The sequence below is a fragment of the Scleropages formosus genome, chromosome 13, assembly GCF_900964775.1.
Source record: "Scleropages formosus chromosome 13, fSclFor1.1, whole genome shotgun sequence".
NCBI classification, from domain to species: domain Eukaryota; kingdom Metazoa; phylum Chordata; class Actinopteri; order Osteoglossiformes; family Osteoglossidae; genus Scleropages; species Scleropages formosus.
Window position 1 is genome coordinate 11,330,611 of NC_041818.1, and position 20,848 is coordinate 11,351,458.

At 43.9% G+C, this 20,848-nt stretch overlaps 1 protein-coding gene across 6 annotated transcripts in view; it reads left to right on the forward strand.

Annotated features, from left to right (window-relative positions):
• LOC108925281 (protocadherin alpha-C2-like) overlaps positions 1-20,848 on the forward strand; it is a 38,126-nt gene that overhangs the window by 4,164 nt on the left and 13,114 nt on the right. For 2 of the 6 annotated variants that reach the window (XM_029257345.1, XM_029257343.1), the window contains exon 1: positions 10,722-13,382. The exons of 2 other annotated variants lie outside the window; for them this stretch is intronic. In XM_029257345.1, coding sequence (XP_029113178.1) covers positions 10,986-13,382 — 2,397 coding nt within the window. In that variant the 5' untranslated portion in view covers positions 10,722-10,985. Of the gene's footprint in view, positions 1-3,578; positions 3,811-10,721; positions 13,383-15,141; positions 17,757-20,848 lie in introns of those variants that run through there. 2 more of the 6 variants (XR_003798080.1, XM_029257341.1) reach the window with 2 other exon arrangements.

A 20,848-nucleotide genomic window follows, 5' to 3' on the forward strand; every position in this document is an offset into this window, starting at 1 on the left:
CATTTTTCCCTCACTCGTGAACAAGACCCTGAGATACTTAAACTCCTCCACTTGAGGGAGCAACTCCCCCCTAACCCGGAGGGGGCAATCCACCTTTTTCCGACTGAGAACCATGGCCTCGGATTTGGAGGTGCTGATTTTCATCCCCGCCGCTTTGCACTCGGCTGCAAACCTCCCCAGTGCACGCTGCAAGTCTTGACTTGATGAAGCCAACAGGACCACATGGTCCGCAAAAAGCAGAGATGAGATCTCGTGGCCACCAAAACAGACACCCTCCGTTCCCTGGCTGCACCTAAAAATTCTGTCCATGAAGATAATGAACAGAATCGGTGACAAAGGGCAGCCCTGGTGGAGTCCAACATGCACCGGGAACAGGTCTGACTTACTGCCGGCAATGCGAACCAAGCTCCTGCTCCGGTCATACAGGGAACGAACAGCCCGTAGCAACGAGCCCCGAACCCCATAATCCCGAAGTACCCTGCACAGGATGCTACGAGGGACACGGTCGAATGCCTTCTCCAGGTCCACAAAACACATATGGACTGGTTGGGCAAACTCCCACGAACCCTCCAGCACCCTAGTGAGGGTATAGAGCTGGTCCAGTGTTCCACGGCCAGGGCGAAAACCGCATTGCTCCTCCTGAATCCGAGGTTCGACTATCGGTCAGATTCTCCTTTCCAGTACCCTGGCATAGACTTTCCCAGGGAGGCTAAGGAGTGTGATCCCCCTGTAGTTGGAACACAATCTCCGGTCCCCCTTCTTAAAAAGAGGGACCACCACCCTGGTCTGCCAGTCCAGAGGCACCGTTCCCGAACTCCACGCGATGCTGCAGAGGCGTGTCAGCCAAGACAGCCCCACAACATCCAGAGACTTGAGAAACTCGGGGCGGATCTCATCCACCCCCGGAGCCTTGCCACCGAGGAGTTTTTTGACTACCTCAGCAACTTCAGCCAGAGTAATGGACGAGTCCCCCTCCAAGTCCCCAGCCTCAGCTTCTTCTACGGAAGGCGTGTCGGAGGGATTGAGGAGATCCTCAAAGTACTCCTTCTACCGCCCGAGGACATCCTCAGGTGAGGTCAGCAGCACACCACTTCCACTGTAAACAGTGTTCGTGGAACACCGCTTCCCCACTCTGAGTCGCCGGACGGTTTGCCAGAATCTCTTTGAGGCCGACCTAAAGTCTTCCTCCATGGCCTCACCGAACTCCTCCCAAGCCCGAGTTTTTGCCGCGGCGACTGCCAGAGCCGCGCTCCGTTTGGCCCGTCGGTACCTGTCAGCTGCTTCAGGAGTCCCATGAGCCAGCCAGGCCCGATAGAACTCCTTCTTCAGCTTGACGGCATCCCTTAATTCCGGTGTCCACCACCGTGTTCGGGGATTGCCGCTGCAACAGGCGCCGGAGACCTTATGGCCGCAGCTCCGAGCCGCCGCCCTGACAATGGAGGCGCGGAACATAGTCCATTCAGACTCAATGTCCCCCACCTCCCTCGGGACCTGGTTGAAGCTCTGTCGGAGGTGGGAGTTGAAGACCTCTCTGACAGGTGCCTCCGCCAAACGTTCCCAACAGACCCTCACAATGCATTTGGGCCTGCCAGGTCTGTCCAGCTTTTTCCCCCGCCATCGAATCCAACTCACCACCAGGTGGTGATCAGTTGACGACTCAACCCCTCTCTTCACCCGAGTGTCCAAGACATATGGCCGAAGATCAGAAGAAACGACTACAAAGTCGATCATCGACCTCCGACCTAGGGTGTCCTGCTGCCAAGTGCACTGATGGACACCCTTATGCATGAACATGGTGTTTGTTATGGACAAACCGTGACTAGCACAGAAATCCAATAACAACTCACCACTCGGGTTCACATCAGGGAGGCCGTTCCTCCCAATCACGCCCTCCAGGTGTCACTGTCGCTGCCCACGTGGGCGTTAAAGTCCCCCAGTAGAACGACAGAGTCCCCAGTGGGAGCACTTTCCAGCACTCCCCCCAGGGACTCTAAAAAGGCCGGGTACTCTACACTGCCGCTAGGCGCATAAGCACAAACGACAGTGAGAGACCGTTCCCTGACCCGAAGGCGTAGGGAGACGACCCTCTCATTCACCGGGGTAGACTCCAACACATGGCGGCTGAACTGGGGGGCTATTAATAAGCCCACACCTGCCCGCCGCCTCTCACCTTGGGCAACGCCAGAATAGTGGAGAGTCCACCCTTGATCGAGAAGAGTGGTTCCAGAACCCAAGCTGTGAGTGGAAGTGAGCCCGACTATATCTAGACGGTATCCCTCAACTTCCCGCACCAGCTCAGGCTCCTTCCCCGCCAGTGAGGTGACATTCCAAGTCCCAAAAACCAGAGTTGGCGCCCGAGGTTTGGGTCGGCTGGGCACTCGGCCCCGACCACCGCCCAAATCACAATGCACCGGCCCCTTACGGTTTCTCCGGCAGGTGGTAAGTCCACCGAAGAGCGGCTCCACGTCATGGCTTCGGGCTGAGCCCGGCCAGGCCCCGTGGGCATAGACCTGGCCACCAGGCATTCGCATGCGAGCCCCCCCCCCCAGGCCTGGCTCCAGGGTGGGGCCCCGGTGACCCCATACCGGGCGGGGTAAACGAAAGCCTTGATTTTTTCTTCATAAGGGGTTTTTGAACCGCGCTTTGTCTTGTCTGTCATCCAGGACCTGTCTGCCATGGGAGACCCTACCAGGGGCATATAGCCCCAGACAACATAGCTCCTGGACTCATTCAGGCACTCAAACCCCTCCACCACGGTAAGGTGGCGGTTCACGGAGGGGTAAAAAAAAAAAAAAAACTCTATGTGCTAATCATATTTATAATTTGAGTGTGATACATAACTGATGTATATGTAGCTCAACTTTTTCTCCAAAGGGACTTAGTGTTCAGCTACTAACTATAATTTTCCCATTTATACTGTCACTGTAAATACACTGGGACATCCCTCTTTTTCTTAACGGTGGTCTTATACACTCAGTTCAGGAAAACCTTAGAATTTCAGAAGTATATTCAGCGATCAGACACAGCTCGTAAATATAATTTTCTAGTGAAATAGTGGAACTTTCATCATAGCAAAACGAGTCCGCCAGAAGAAAACGGAACTATGTATCAAAGGACTTATTTAAAACGCAGTGCGTGAACAACGAAGTTAAAATATTCAGAGCACCTTAAATAACATATTCATGGAGGCTAATTTCGTGTTTGTTTAAAATGGATATCATCACACAAAATCCAGAAAGAATATCTAATATCGATGTAAAAATCATAGGTAATAACGACAACACGCCACGTTTTCGAAGGGGAACAATTCGGATATTTCAGTCAGCAACCAGAGAGATGCATATATATATATATATATATATACACACATAGCTTTGGTTTGAAATGACCAACAGCTTGATTCATTTAGCAGACGATTCCGCTTCCCAAATGCATCGATTCTTTAAGATGATCAAAAATGCATTTTGTTTCTGTTTATCTACGAACGCCGTGATCCAAGGGTTTCATTAACGGATCCACGATGTTTACACACTGTGTCGCTGTTCCCTAAAAAATGTCAAGTGATGCAGCTCAGGAGCAGCCATAACGCTTCACCGAGACACCAGGCTTCTGTGTTCCTAGTAGGAGGAGCTCCGTCCTTACCGAAGTCTTCAGCACGCAATATAGCCTGTCCTTCTTGAATAAATATTCTCACCCAAGCGCATCGAAGACATCTCTTCTTACAGATACGTCATTTGTTCTGTTTTTTTTTTTTTTTGTCCGGGTGCATTTTTTTCAGATGAACAATGACACTACAGTGTACCGCACAAGGTAAACGACAAATGTCTGTGTTCGTGTTTTGGATGATGTGGAGCAGCGCCTGGGCCGTAATTCGGTACTCTATTCCCGAAGAAATGAAGGAAGGTTCTGTGGTGGCGAATTTAGCAGCTGATCTTGGAATCAATGTTGGCAGTCTGGCTGAACGTGAGGTAAAACTCGATGTTTTAAATAGTAAAAAATACCTGGATGTGAACAAAGAGACGGGAGAATTGTATATTGTAGAAAAAATTGACAGAGACATCTGTAGCATGAAATCCTCATCGTGTTTGCTTAAAATGGATGTTATAGTAGAAAATCCAGAAAGAATATTTAATTTTGAAGTAGAGATACTGGATATTAATGACAACGCGCCACGTTTTCGAAGGGAAACAATGCATTTGGATATTTCTGAGTCGACGGCCGCCGGAGAGAGATTCTCTCTAACAAATGCGGTTGATCCCGATGTCGGTTCCAATTCCATCAAAACATATTATCTAAGTGAAAGCGAGAATTTTAAGCTGGATATTCAGACGGGGAGTGATGGGTCGAAGTATGCGAACCTGGTTTTGAAAAAGGCTTTGGACCGAGAGGAAGAGGCTGTACATAACCTGATACTCACTGCTGTAGACGGCGGAGTCCCCGCGCGCTCCGGCACCGCCAGCATCATTGTTCGCGTGCTGGATGTGAACGACAACGCCCCTCAGTTTGAGCAGCACGTTTACTCTGTTAATGTCTCCGAGAACTCACCGATCGGAACCCCTGTAATTGAGCTCAATGCCACCGACTCAGATGCCGGTTCAAATGCAGACATTGTCTATTCTTTCACACTTTACACCTCTGAAAAAATTCAAGACATGTTCTCGCTAAATGCGAATACAGGCGAGATAAAAGTGAAAAACGTTATTGATTATGAGGAGATCAAAACACTGGAGATGCACATTCAGGCTCATGATAAAGGAACTATGATCCAGCTTTCAGGACAGTGTACAGTAATGGTGTTTGTTACTGATGTGAATGACAACCATCCTTCTATCACGATTACATCACTTAAAAACACGGTGAAAGAGAATGTTCCAGTAGGTACAGTAATAGCCCACATTGCAATACGTGACAGGGACTCGGGTAACAATGGTGTAATTGACATTAATATAGACGAGCAGTTGCCCTTTGCATTGAACAAATCGTCAGATAACGAATTTGCACTAATTATTTCAGAACCACTGGACCGTGAAAAAGTTTCAGAATATGATATTACTTTTATAGTCACTGACAGAGGTATACCTCCATTGTCGGATAACGAAACAATTACACTGGAGCTCCTGGACATTAATGACAATGCGCCACAGTTTCCGAAATCGTTCTACACTATTCCTGTGTTGGAAAACAATGCACCAGGTTCGTTGCTCAGTTCGTTATCTGCGTTTGATCCAGACCTCCATGAAAACCAGTATCTGGTTTATTTCATCATAGAAAAGGAAATAGTCAACACGTCCATGTCTATGCTGTTCTCTATTAATCCCGAAAATGGTGATCTTTACGCACTGAAAACCTTTGACTACGAGAGAGAAAAGGAGTTTCTGTTTCACATCGAGGCCAGAGATTCTGGTGTTCCTCCACTCAGCAGTAACGTGACTGTCCACATCATTATCATGGATCAGAACGACAACACTCCTGTCATAGTCTCTCCATGGCGCTCGCACGGATCTGTGGTTGAGGAAGTGATTCCTCGATCTATTGATAAAGGACACCTGGTGGCCAAAGTGATCGCCATTGATGGAGACTCTGTGCACAATTCTCGGATTTCATACCAGTTCCTGCAAGTCACAGACGCTACGCTCTTCAGTCTGGACCAATATAATGGAGAGATCCGCACAATGAGAATGTTCAGTTACAGAGATGCTCGTCACCAGCGCATGGTCGTCATGGCTAAAGACAATGGAGATCCTGCTCTCTCTTCCACAGTTACTATCAAGATATCAACAGTGGAACAAAGTGTAAAGCCTTATTCTGATACGATGGAGGTACCTCTGGAATATGACATCTTTTCTGACTTGAACCTTTATCTGGTGATCGGTTTGGGCTCAGTGTCATTTCTATTATTAATCACCATTTTGGTGACTATTGTACTGAAGTGTCAGAAACCAAAGCCCATCAAAGCAGCTCCTCCATGTCGAAACAGTGTCATCAGTCAAAGGAACTCTACTATAGGAGATTCCACACTGATCTCCAGCGATGCCTACTGGTACAGTTTATTTCTAGCGGAGACGAGGAAAGGGAAGGTGGTGGTTAGACAGCCTATACCGAAGGCTGGATACATAATTTCCAGTATACCAAGGAGCACAGGCCTGACTGAGACCAGTGATTCAGCTGCTTCCACACTTCAGGTAACTTATTTTTTATGTTGTATATTAATAACATATTTTTGTGCCAAACGTCATGTTTTACTGTGTCCGCTGTTTGATTTAATATGTAGGATGTATTCAAATTTTTTTCTGGAAACAAAATCTTGCCGTTACGTTATCTGGTGTCAGAGGAAGATGCGTATTTCTATTGAAACAGATAAGTATTATGAGTAAATGTATTCATTTTGTTTCACCTTTAAAGAGTCTGCATGAAAGAATAAATACATACACACACATTTTTTGAACCGCTTGTCCCATACGGGGTCACGGGGAACCAGAGCCTACCTGGCAACACAGGGCGTAAAGCCGGAGGGGGATGGGACATCCCCAGGATGGGATGCCAGCCCGTCGCAAGGCACCCCAAGCGAGACTCGAGTCGCAGACCCACCGGAGAGCAGGACCCAGTCCAACCCACTATGCCACCGCGCCCCCGACAGAATAAATATTTTAAAAATATCTTTGCTTTTACTTCTGAGATGTCTTTCCAGTCTTATAGTAAATTTCGAATTGTATCATGTCTTTAGTTTATAATGTGTAAAATGTTGAGGGGGGCACGGGGGCGCAGTGGGTTGGACCGCATCCTGCTCTCCGGTGGGTCTGGGGTTTGAGTCCTGCTTTGGGTGCCTTGTGACGGACTGGCGTCCTGTCCTGGGTGTGTCCCCTCTCCCTCCAGCCTTTCGCCTTGTGTTGCTGGGTTAGGCTCTGACTCCCCATGACCCTGTCTGGGAGGAGTGGTTCAGATGGTGTGTGTGTGTGTGTGTGTGAGAAATGTTTAGTTTAATGTTTGGCCACTGAATGGAACTGCCATGGAGCGGAGGCTGATGTGTTTAGCTTGTGAATTCTTCCTTGCATTTCTGATTGGGGGTGCTTGAACAGAACAGAAACATGCAAACTCCGCACATCCTGAGCTGAAGTGAAACACCACGCTTACCGAACAGCTCACCAGCCGTGGGGCACCGACTTTACCCGCTGTGCCATCATGTCTCCTTAATATCATACCATTTAAAAGGGCCATTATAAGTAACATCCCCTGCCAAAAATTGGCGAGTCACCTTTAAAGCTGCCAGTGTCGCTGTTGCTTCATAACATTGTTCTCATAAGCAAAAGGAGTTGTTCATCTGACTGTTCAGGGAGGGGGGCTTCCCTTTGTAACTGTGCACATGCGCAGAAATCTCGTCCCTTATTCTCGTTCATTTCCCTCTCAGCAGGTGACAGTGCCAAATATGATATGACAAAACAGTAAGGAGTTTACAATATATTCCTTCTTTTTCATTTGGAATTGAACTATTTTACGAATGGCGTCATATGTTAGTAGCAATGAAAGGAAAAGGTACGTGTGGACGTTTATCGTGTTTTCCTTCATGTGGCATTTCGCATTTTCGGTAATTCGCTATTCTATCCCTGAAGAAATGGAGGAAGGGTCGGTTGTAGCAAATGTAGCTGCCGATCTGGGGCTCGAAGTTAAAACTCTGTCCGAGCGCAAGATGAGGCTTGATTTTAGCGGTAATAAAAAATACCTGGATGTGAACATAAAAACCGGTGATTTGTATGTCGTAGAGAAATTAGACAGGGAGTATCTTTGTATGGCGAAGTCGTCCTGTTTTCTTAAAATGGATGTCGTAGTCGACAAGCCTCTCCGTATTTTCAATATTGAGCTCGGAATAACAGACATCAACGACAATGCGCCTCATTTTCGCAGAGATCGTATAGAATTGGATATTTCTGAAACGGCTTTAGTGGGTGAAAGATTCACTCTGAGCAATGCAGTTGATCCCGACGTGGGCTCAAATTCAATCAAAACGTATCACTTGAGCGAAAGCGAGCATTTTAATACTGAAATTGTGACGGGCAGCGATGGTTATATGTACGTGGACTTGGTTTTGAAAAAGGCTTTGGACCGAGAGGAAGAGGCTGTACATAACCTGATACTCACTGCTGTAGACGGCGGAGTCCCCGCGCGCTCCGGCACCGCCAGCATCATTGTTCATGTTCTAGATGTGAATGACAACGCCCCTCGGTTTGAGCAGGAAATATACTCGGTAAACCTCACTGAAAACTCTCCCATAGGATCTCTTGTAATTCAAGTGAATGCTACAGATTTAGACCAGGGTCCGAACGCAGATTTATTGTACTCCTTTACGCTGTATACATCTGAAAGGACGCAGGAATTATTTGCACTTGATTCCGTTACTGGACAAATTAGAATTAAAGGGGCAATCGATTTTGAGGAAGTTAAATCGTATGAAATGCATGTCCAGGCTACGGACAAGGGATTGAATTCGTTGACAGGGCAATGCAAAATTGTTATTTCGCTGCTGGATATTAATGACAATTATCCAGAAATAACGATAAAGTCTTTTAGCAGCGCAGTGAAGGAGAACGTTACGGTAGGCACCGTCATCGCTGTTATTACTACAGATGACAGAGATTCGGGAGCGAATGGCGAAGTAGATATCCATTCACCGGAGACACTGCCGTTTACACTAAAAAAATCGTCTGAGAACTACTATGAACTTGTTATTTCACAACCGCTTGATCGTGAAAAAGTTCCACAGTATGACATCACCATTACAGTTAGAGACAAAGGTTTTCCATCATTATCAGAAAATGAAACAATTACTTTGGAGCTTCTGGACGTTAATGACAATGCGCCACAGTTTCCGAAATCGTTCTACACTATTCCTGTGTTGGAAAACAATGCACCGGGTTCGTTGCTCAGTTCTTTATCTGCGTTTGATCCAGACCTCCATGAAAACCAGTATCTGGTTTATTTCATCATAGAAAAGGAAATAGTCAACACGTCCATGTCTATGCTGTTCTCTATTAATCCCGAAAATGGTGATCTTTACGCACTGAAAACCTTTGACTACGAGAGAGAAAAGGAGTTTCTGTTTCACATCGAGGCCAGAGATTCTGGTGTTCCTCCACTCAGCAGTAACGTGACTGTCCACATCATTATCATGGATCAGAACGACAACACTCCTGTCATAGTCTCTCCATGGCGCTCGCACGGATCTGTGGTTGAGGAAGTGATTCCTAGATCTATTGATAAAGGACACCTGGTGGCCAAAGTGATCGCCATTGATGGAGACTCTGTGCACAATTCTCGGATTTCATACCAGTTCCTGCAAGTCACGGACGCTACACTCTTCAGTCTGGACCAATATAATGGAGAGATCCGCACAATGAGAATGTTCAGTTACAGAGATGCTCGTCACCAGCGCATGGTCGTCATGGCTAAAGACAATGGAGATCCTGCTCTCTCTTCCACAGTTACCATCAAGATATCAACAGTGGAACAAAGTGTAAAGCCTTATTCTGATACAATGGAGGTACCTCTGGAATATGACATCTTTTCTGACTTGAACCTTTATCTGGTGATCGGTTTGGGCTCAGTGTCATTTCTATTATTAATCACCATTTTGGTGACTATTGTACTGAAGTGTCAGAAACCAAAGCCCATCAAAGCAGCTCCTCCATGTCGAAACAGTGTCATCAGTCAAAGAAACTCTACTATAGGAGATTCCACACTGATCTCCAGCGATGCCTACTGGTACAGTTTATTTCTAGCGGAGACGAGGAAAGGGAAGGTGGTGGTTAGACAGCCTGTACCGAAGGCCGGATACATAATTTCCAGTATACCACGGAGCACAGGCCTGACTGAGACCAGTGATTCAGCTGCCTCCACACTTCAGGTAATGTTGACATTCCCTAAACATGTACTTTTATGTTTTCCAGCTTTAAAATATTGCATTTTCAGTTTCATAATGTTTTCATCTATGTAGTTTAGTTTTAATTTTAGCCACCAAGGTTGCTTACTTTTGTCACAAACTCAATGAGCTGTATGTCCAAGCATCCTCGTGTTTTCAATAAAATGTAGAATGCAGCATGCCAAATTTTTTAACTTCTTGGGTAAAAACATCACTATTTTTTGTTTTGCTGTAACATATCTGCTTTTCCTTAATGCCTCGGTTATGATTCTGTCTTTCAAAACCGCATAACATATGGTACAGGATTACATATTACATTTACAAGAGCAAGTACTGTATTCTCTTCAGAGAAATGTTCCTGAAAAGAATCCAGTACTTGCTCCTCAAATATAACTGACAAAATGCTGAATTTCACTGAATCTACTGCTTCAGGCTTTAAGGGGTTTGCACCTAAATACTATCAAAATGCATTACTGAAAAAATTAGATTTTAAACCTCATTGAATGATTAAATTAATGAATTAATGTTGAATTGCTGTTTTTCTCATTTTTATGTTCATAAATAGCGCATGAAACGTTATGTATAATTTCAACTGATTTAAAAACCTTAGGAAGGGGGTGGAATTTTTACTTTTGGTATTGGACAGGGTAGTCCAAATATATTTTCCCCATGATGCCATTCGCAATGTATCGTTGCCTGTTCTGTGTGGTTTAGGTATGTGGAGAGCAGGAATTGCTTGCGAAGTCGTTATTCTCTTTTTTTTTTTAATGAGTATTAAAAAAAACTTTTCAAAGCCATAATCCATGCGTGACGCACACAGAGCGGCGCTGTTCGACAGCAAAATACATCTCTAACCATTTAACTGCGTCCATGACACTTCTCCAGGGGAGACGAAGCACTGCAAATCCCGCATTATATCACTTGCGCGAACCGCTGCATTTGCTGAAGCCGTACTGAGTAAGATCAATATTAAATTTGGCCAAATTAAATATTTCGCCGTGTTGTGTTTAAGCAGTTGTATTTGGCAAATGCAATACATTTCTGTTACGACTGGATTTTCGGTGGTACCTTTGAAATGGAGTGTCGTTTTCCTCGGTTCACCGAGAGGTACGTCTCTATTGTCTTCCTTTTATCGTATGTTTTGAATCCAGCGTTTTCTGTCACGCACTACGCTGTTCCAGAAGAAATGAAGGAAGGGTCGGTAGTTGCAAATGTGGCCGCCGATTTGGGACTGGATGTGAACAGTTTGGCTGAGCGCAACGTGCGGCTTGATGTCGTCGCCAATAAGAAATATCTGGAAATCAACAGAGAAACAGGAGATCTGTACATTGCGGAGAAAATTGACCGGGAATACCTCTGCTTGAGCAAGAGTTCATGTTTCCTTAAAATAGATGTAATAATCGACAATCCTCTGCGCATATTTAATATCGACTTGGAAATATTAGATATCAATGATAATGCGCCGCGGTTTCGAAGGGAAAGAACGGAGCTTGATGTTTCCGAATCTGCATCACCGGGAGAAAGGTTCTCTCTAAACAATGCTGTGGATACAGATGTCGGCTCAAACACGGTTAGGACGTACCAGCTGAGCGAGAGCGAGCACTTTACAATCGAAGTTCAGACTGGACGGGACGGATCCAAATTTGTAGATTTGATTCTGAAGAAGGATCTGGACCGGGAGGAGCGCGCTCTACATAATCTAACCCTCACCGCTGTGGATGGCGGAGTCCCCGCGCGCTCCGGCACCGCCAGCATCATTGTTCGCGTGCTGGATGTGAACGACAACGCCCCTCGGTTTGAGCAGGACGCCTACACTGTAAATATAACCGAAAATTCCCCCATTGGAAGTTTTGTCATTAAATTACATGCAGTTGATTTGGACGAGGGCACCAATTCCCAAATAAAATATTCATTCAGTCTGTACACTTCGGAAAAAACCCAGAAGATGTTCGATCTAAATTCAGAAAACGGAGAAATTAGAATCAAAGAAATGATTAATTACGAAGAGTTTATTATATATGAAATGGATATAGAAGCAAAAGACCAGGGTCACAAGCCATTATCGGGACAATGTAAATTAACGATTTTTGTTGTTGATGTGAATGACAATCATCCAGAACTTTCTATAAAATCTTTTCAAACACCTATTAAAGAGGATGTTGCAGTAAACACGGTAATTGCTGTTGTAAGTGTGAGCGATAAAGACTCCGGTGAAAATGGAATAGTGGATTTAAATATTTCAAAATTATTACCGTTTGAACTGAAGAAATCGTCCGAGAACTATTACGAGCTGGTTATTTCAGAACCACTGGATCGCGAAAAAGTTCCAGAATATGAAATCATTTTTATTGTCACTGACAGAGGTATACCTCCATTGTCAGATAATGAAACAATTACATTAGAGCTTCTCGATATTAATGATAACGCACCACTGTTTTCGAAGTCTTTCTACACTATTCCTGTGTTGGAAAACAATGCTCCAGGTTCGTTGCTCAGTTCGCTATCTGCGTTTGATCCAGACCTCCATGAAAACCAGTATCTGGTTTATTTCATCATAGAAAAGGAAATAGTCAACACGTCCATGTCTATGCTGTTCTCTATTAATCCCGAAAATGGTGATCTTTACGCACTGAAAACCTTTGACTACGAGAGAGAAAAGGAGTTTCTGTTTCACATCGAGGCCAGAGATTCTGGTGTTCCTCCACTCAGCAGTAACGTGACTGTCCACATCATTATCATGGATCAGAACGACAACACTCCTGTCATAGTCTCTCCATGGCGCTCGCACGGATCTGTGGTTGAGGAAGTGATTCCTCGATCTATTGATAAAGGACACCTGGTGGCCAAAGTGATCGCCATTGATGGAGACTCTGTGCACAATTCTCGGATTTCATACCAGTTCCTGCAAGTCACAGATGCAACGCTCTTCAGTCTGGACCAATATAATGGAGAGATCCGCACAATGAGAATGTTCAGTTACAGAGATGCTCGTCACCAGCGCATGGTCGTCATGGCTAAAGACAATGGAGATCCTGCTCTCTCTTCCACAGTTACCATCAAGATATCAACAGTGGAACAAGCTATCAAACCTTATTCTGATACAATGGAGGTTCCTCTGGAATATGACATTTTCTCAGATTTGAACCTTTATCTGGTGATCGGTTTGGGCTCTGTGTCATTTCTATTATTAATCACCATTTTGGTGACTATTGTACTGAAGTGTCAGAAACCAAAGCCCATCAAAGCAGCTCCTCCATGTAGGAGCAGCGTCATCAGCCAGAGAAACTCTACTATAGGAGATTCCACACTGATCTCCAGCGATGCCTACTGGTACAGTTTATTTCTAGCGGAGACGAGGAAAGGGAAGGTGGTGGTTAGACAGCCTATACCGAAGGCTGGATACATAATTTCCAGTATACCAAGGAGCACAGGCCTGACTGAGACCAGTGATTCAGCTGCCTCCACACTTCAGGTAAGACGAATGTAGTCTTCAGCAATGTATCTTCATCACTGTATTTTATATAATTGCAAGGGTTAAAATAACATTTTCTTTGTGATGTTACTGGAATCAATTAAGCACAAGGACTTTTTATTTTTACTCGTGCTGTCATGGGACTTGCCTCTTTTTTCGTTTCCTGACAAATTACGTTAATCAGGTATAATCACTTACAGTCAGCTGCTCCGAAGATTGTCTTTTGTGATCCGTATAATTTGTAGTACTTTCAAATAATGATTAAATATAAAAGGTAAAAACGTACTTGATTATTAGAAGACTAAATCGTATTACAATTCGTAAGTGCCAATGTACCGTTTCTGTATTTATTTTCACAGGTGTAAAAACACACTACAGTGTACTATGAAAATTATCAGCACAGTAAACCACGTGATATGTTTTAATATCATTATGGGTCTTATTTGCAGCACTTTTTCTTTCAGTCGAAATTGAAAGCTGAAATTTCTCCTGCTGTTCTGAAATGTTTGTTCGTTAGGAGTATCGCTTTTAAGTGGACTGTGTTCAAACACTCACTTTACTCATCCACCGATCTGTGGAAAAGGTCTCTGTCTCGAATCGAAACCACCCCTGAAGTTCAATCCCTGGCAATTACGTTAAATCATGGTTAAGTTTTCTTTGTGTCCTGCCTGGAAGTTCAACATCTACTTTTATTCATAACACACTAATGAGTTTGAAAAAACTTCAGGCTAACAAGGAATTGAAACTTTATTTTATTAATCTAGAAAGACTTTCGTGACACTTGCATGTATGTGTGAAATTCTTTACTTCTGAGGAAATATTTAAAATGCCCATGTATATAATCATTGTTCAACTTGTTAAAAACTAAGGCGTGAACTCAAAGCGCCTTGACAGCTAACATTAGTTACATGTAAGGAAATTGATTTTAGTGAAGATACACCGCTTTCCCCTATTTCTATATAGTTATGGTATTTTCTTCCATAAAGAAAATCTAAATGGTATTCACGACGGCATGGTTGCGTAGCGGGTCCTCAGTTTGTTAGGACTTTGAATTTTCTCCTCTTGTTTCCTTCGGATTTTTCCGGGCGCTCTCGTTTAAAGTCCAAACACTTGTGATTTAAATTAACCGATTGCTCTAAATTCCCCGTAGTCTGTATGTATGTGTTACATTGTTCTTGTGTATGAGTGTATGGCGTTAAGTTTAAGATAGCTAGTACTTAAAGTGAGGATTGTTAGGCGCTTTCAATGAGCGATACGGTGACACAGCGAGTAGTGCTGCTGTTTTTACAGCGCCTCGATGATGAGGACATGGGTTCGATCCCTACTTAGTATGTATGGAGTTTGCATGTTCTCCCCGCATCTGCGTGGGTGCTCTGGTTTCCTCTCATAGTCCAAAGACACGGTGTTTAGGTTCCCTCATAGTGTGTGAGTTAGAGAGAGAGAGTGTGTTCCACTGATGTATGGATGAGTGACCTAGTGTATGTAGTATACCCAGCAGTGTACGTTACCTTGGTTAGTAATCTGTGTGGGCTGGTAACACTACATAGAATTCATCGGAAGTTGCTTTGGAGTAAAGCGTCTGCTAAATAAAAAATTGTAATATCTCATATGACGTGTCAGCTAAATAGTGGACAGTTATTACGTGGCTTGAGAGAAAAACGTTCGCTGAATTAGTGAATCTATATGAAGTCATGTTTGTTTTTGCTCCGTAGTGGAAATTAAATCAGACTACCCAGAAGATTTCGACATACAGGGTCGCTGTTCTACTAAAAATCTATCATTGGTGCAGTCAGAGGGTAGCCATGACAGTGTTCTGCGGCTACGACTCGCGCTGTGCGTGCGGCAGGAGCATCTTTTGTCTTCATTGAACCTCTTAGGTTTTCTTATTTCCCTGGAATGTATGAGTATGTAACTACACTGTCTGATTAGCTATTTGTTCATTACCCACTTCGCGATATTTTTCCTGCAACCATGATTCCGCATCTCCGTGCAATAAATATACGACTCATCTGTGGAGGCTTCGTACTTTTCGCGATGTGGAGCAGCGCCTGGGCCGTGACTCGCTACTCTATTCCCGAAGAAATGAAGGAAGGTTCTGTGGTGGCGAATTTAGCAGCTGATCTGGGAATCGGTGTTGGCAGTCTGGCGGAACGTGAGGTAAAACTCGATATTTTACACAGCAAAAAATATCTGGACGTGAACAAAGACACCGGAGAATTGTATATTGTAGAAAAAATCGACAGAGAGTACATTTGCAGCATGAAATATTACTCATGCTTGCTTAAAATGGATGTGACGTTAGAAAATCCCATAAGAATATTCAACTTTGAAGTGGAGATACTAGATATAAATGATCACGCACCTCATTTTCGTAAGGAAACAATGCATTTGGATATTTCTGAGTCAACAGCGGTGGGAGAGAGATTCTCTCTTAATAATGCGGTTGACCCAGATTACGGCTCGAATTCAATTAAAACGTATTATCTAAGTGAAAGCGACAATTTTGTCCTGGATATACAAACAGGAAGTGATGGGTCGAAGTATGCGAACCTGGTTTTGAAAAAGGCTTTGGACCGAGAGGAAGAGGCTGTACATAACCTGATACTCACTGCTGTAGACGGCGGAGTCCCCGCGCGCTCCGGCACCGCCAGCATCATTGTTCGCGTGCTGGATGTGAACGACAACGCCCCTCAGTTTGAGCAGCACGTTTACTCTGTTAATGTCTCCGAGAACTCACCGATCGGAACTCCCGTGTTAAAACTGAATGCCAGCGACTTAGACGAGGGTCCAAACGCAGACATTGTCTATTCTTTCACACTTTACACCTCTGAAAAAATTCAAGACATGTTCTCGCTAAATGCGAATACAGGCGAGATAAAAGTGAAAAGCGTTATTGATTATGAGGAGATCAAAACACTGGAGATGCACATTCAGGCTCATGATAAAGGAACTATGATCCAGCTTTCAGGACAGTGTACAGTAATGGTGTTTGTTACTGATGTGAATGACAACCATCCTTCTATCACGATTACATCACTTAAAAACACGGTGAAAGAGAATGTTCCAGTAGGTACAGTAATAGCCCACATTGCAATACGTGACAGAGACTCGGGTAACAATGGTGTAATTGACATTAATATAGACGAGCAGTTTCCCTTTGCGTTGAACAAATCGTCAGATAACGAATTTGCACTAATTATTTCAGACCCACTGGATCGTGAAAAAGTTTCAGAATATGATATTACTTTTATAGTCACTGACAGAGGTATACCTCCATTGTCGGATAACGAAACAATTACACTGGAGCTCCTGGACATTAATGACAATGCGCCACAGTTTCCGAAATCGTTCTGCACTATTCCTGTGTTGGAAAACAATGCACCAGGTTCGTTGCTCAGTTCGCTATCTGCGTTTGATCCAGACCTCCATGAAAATCAATACTTAGTTTATTTCATCATAGAAAAGGAAATAGTCAACACGTCCATGTCTATGCTGTTCTCTATTAATCCCGAAAATGGTGATCTTTACGCACTGAAAACCTTTGACTACGAGAGAGAAAAGGAGTTTCTGTTTCACATCGAGGCCAGAGATTCTGGTGTTCCTCCACTCAGCAGTAACGTGACTGTCCACATCATTATCATGGATCAGAACGACAACACTCCTGTCATAGTCTCTCCATGGCGCTCGCACGGATCTGTGGTTGAGGAAGTGATTCCTAGATCTATTGATAAAGGACACCTGGTGGCCAAAGTGATCGCCATTGATGGAGACTCGGTGCACAATTCTCGGATTTCGTACCAGTTCCTGCAAGTCACAGATGCAACGCTCTTCAGTCTGGACCAGTATAATGGAGAGATCCGCACAATGAGAATGTTCAGTTACAGGGATGCTCGTCACCAGCGCATGGTCGTCATGGCTAAAGACAATGGAGATCCTGCTCTCTCTGCTACAGTTACCATCAAGATATCAACAGTGGAACAAGCTATCAAACCTTATTCTGATACAATGGAGGTCCCTCTGGAATATGACATTTTCTCAGATTTGAACCTCTATTTAGTGATCGGCTTGGGCTCAGTGTCATTTCTGTTACTGATTACTATACTGGTCACCATTGTCCTGAAGTGTCAGAAACCAAAGCCCATCAAAGCAGCTCCTCCATGTCGAAACAGTGTCATCAGTCAAAGAAACTCTACTATAGGAGATTCCACACTGATCTCCAGCGATGCCTACTGGTACAGTTTATTTCTAGCGGAGACGAGGAAAGGGAAAGTGGTGGTTAGACAGCCTGTACCGAAGGCCGGATACATAATTTCCAGTATACCACGGAGCACAGGCCTGACTGAGACCAGTGATTCAGCTGCTTCCACACTTCAGGTAAGACCAAGCAATTCCACAATGAATGCAGTTTCATTTTTCACGTTTGCATATTTTTAGAAAAATTTAATCAGTGAATCACACTTGATTAGCCTGTCTCTGTGATTTAGCATAATTCCACACTCTTACTACTCATTCTTTAGAAATGTACAATGTCTTGGTAAAATACAAAACATTATCTTAATATTGCTTAGTAATAATTTTCCGATTCGAATTGATATTTCAATTTTTCTCCAGTGTGCTGTTGATACAACATAAGAAAGAAATTTTTTCCCTCATGTTAAAAATATTTTAATAAACTTTACAATTAGCACCTTCCTAACCGGTGCAAGATACCAGCTTCTACTCAGATTTGGGGAATATGATGAATCAGCTGTTTTGTCAAGGTTTTTGGGACTATGCCTCTGAAGGCCTAAAAATGATCGACTTAACATCTGAGTTTTTGCTTTGTCCGTATGTGTTGTATACACAAACTACATGTTCTTTATTTTAAAAAAATATTTTAGCACCGGAAAAGGGAACCTTATTCCCAGTTGCTATAAATGAATGCATATATCAGATTCTTTAATTCAGTGCACCTTGACGGGTCACATTGGCAGCATGCATCTGAATTAATCTATCAGAAGAGTGCAAAGCCTTACGTGTTCACTGGCCATGTCCCAGTGTGATTTATGCATAGCATTTTCCAGTTATCCTTTTTGATGGTGACGAAATATTTCGTTTTGCTTCGCATTGGACATTTTCTCAGACTAGCCAGCTTGTTACACAAAGTGTCGCTGTTCCCACAGAAATCTCACCTTTGTGCGGTCAAACGGTGGCCATGACAGCTTCATGACGTTATGATTAACATCTCCTTCTGCAGCAGCACGTCCGTCTTTGTCGAACCCCTTGTCTCACAACAGCACTGCAGCGTGTGGGATGTATGAGTGCATATTCGGATACAGTTTTTAACTAGTCACACGTTCGTTACCATCCTTTTCATTTTGTGTTTTTTTTTTTCCAACAGTCATGATACTGTATTGTAATGCAAAAGATAAAAGGCATGTGTGTGGATGTTTTGCATTTCTGGCGATGTGGAGCAGCGTCTGGGCCGTGACTCGGTACTCTATTCCGGAAGAAATGAAGGAAGGTTCTGTGGTGGCGAATTTAGCAGCGGATCTTGGACTAGACTTCGGCAGCTTGGCTGAGCGTGAGGTAAAACTGGATATTTTACATAGTAAGAAATATTTGGACGTGAACAAAGACACTGGAGAATTATACGTTTTAGAGAAAATAGACAGGGAATATATATGCCCAATAAAAATCCCATCGTGTTTTATTAAAATGGATGTTATAATAGAAAATCCAGTGAGAATATTCAATTTCGAATTAGAAATATTAGATATCAACGACAATGCACCTCATTTTAGAAGAGAGACATTGCATTTGGATATTTCTGAGTCGACGGCCGCCGGAGAGAGATTTTCGCTCACGAATGCGGTTGATCCTGATGTCGGTTCCAATTCCATCAAAACATATTATCTAAGTGACAGCGAGAATTTTAAACTGGATATTCAGACGGGAAGTGATGGGTCAAAGTATGCGAACCTGGTTTTGAAAAAGGCTTTGGACCGAGAGGAAGAGGCTGTACATAACCTGATACTCACTGCTGTAGACGGCGGAGTCCCCGCGCGCTCCGGCACCGCCAGCATCATTGTTCGCGTGCTGGATGTGAACGACAACGCCCCTCAGTTTGAGCAGCACGTTTACTCTGTTAATGTCTCCGAGAACTCACCGATCGGAACTCCCGTGTTAAAACTGAATGCCAGCGACTTAGACGAGGGTCCAAACGCAGACATTGTCTATTCTTTCACACTTTACACCTCCGAAAAAATTCAAGAGATGTTCTCGCTAAATGCGAATACAGGCGAGATAAAAGTGAAAAGCGTTATTGATTATGAGGAGATCAAAACACTGGAGATGCACATTCAGGCTCATGATAAAGGAACTATGATCCAGCTTTCAGGACAGTGTACAGTAATGGTGTTTGTTACTGATGTGAATGACAACCATCCTTCTATCACAATTACATCACTTAAAAACACGGTGAAAGAGAATGTTCCAGTAGGTACAGTAATAGCCCACATTGCAATACGTGACAGAGACTCGGGTAACAATGGTGTAATTGACATTAATATAGACGAGCAGTTGCCCTTTGCGTTGAACAAATCGTCAGATAACGAATTTGCACTAATTATTTCAGAACCACTGGACCGTGAAAAAGTTTCAGAATATGATATTACTTTTATAGTCACTGACAGAGGTATACCTCCATTGTCGGATAACGAAACAATTACACTGGAGCTCCTGGACATTAATGACAATGCGCCACAGTTTCCGAAATCGTTCTGCACTATTCCTGTGTTGGAAAACAATGCACCAGGTTCGTTGCTCAGTTCGTTATCTGCGTTTGATCCAGACCTCCATGAAAACCAGTATCTGGTTTATTTCATCATAGAAAAGGAAATAGTCAACACGTCCATGTCTATGCTGTTCTCTATTAATCCCGAAAATGGTGATCTTTACGCACTGAAAACCTTTGACTACGAGAGAGAAAAGGAGTTTCTGTTTCACATCGAGGCCAGAGATTCTGGTGTTCCTCCACTCAGCAGTAACGTGACTGTCCACATCATTATCATGGATCAGAACGACAACACTCCTGTCATAGTCTCTCCATGGCGCTCGCACGGATCTGTGGTTGAGGAAGTGATTCCTAGATCTATTGATAAAGGACACCTGGTGGCCAAAGTGATCGCCATTGATGGAGACTCTGTGCACAATTCTCGGATTTCATACCAGTTCCTGCAAGTCACAGATGCAACGCTCTTCAGTCTGGACCAGTATAATGGAGAGATCCGCACAATGAGAATGTTCAGTTACAGAGATGCTCGTCACCAGCGCATGGTCGTCATGGCTAAAGACAATGGAGATCCTGCTCTCTCTTCCACAGTTACTATCAAGATATCAACAGTGGAACAAAGTGTAAAGCCTTATTCTGATACGATGGAGGTACCTCTGGAATATGACATCTTTTCTGACTTGAACCTTTATCT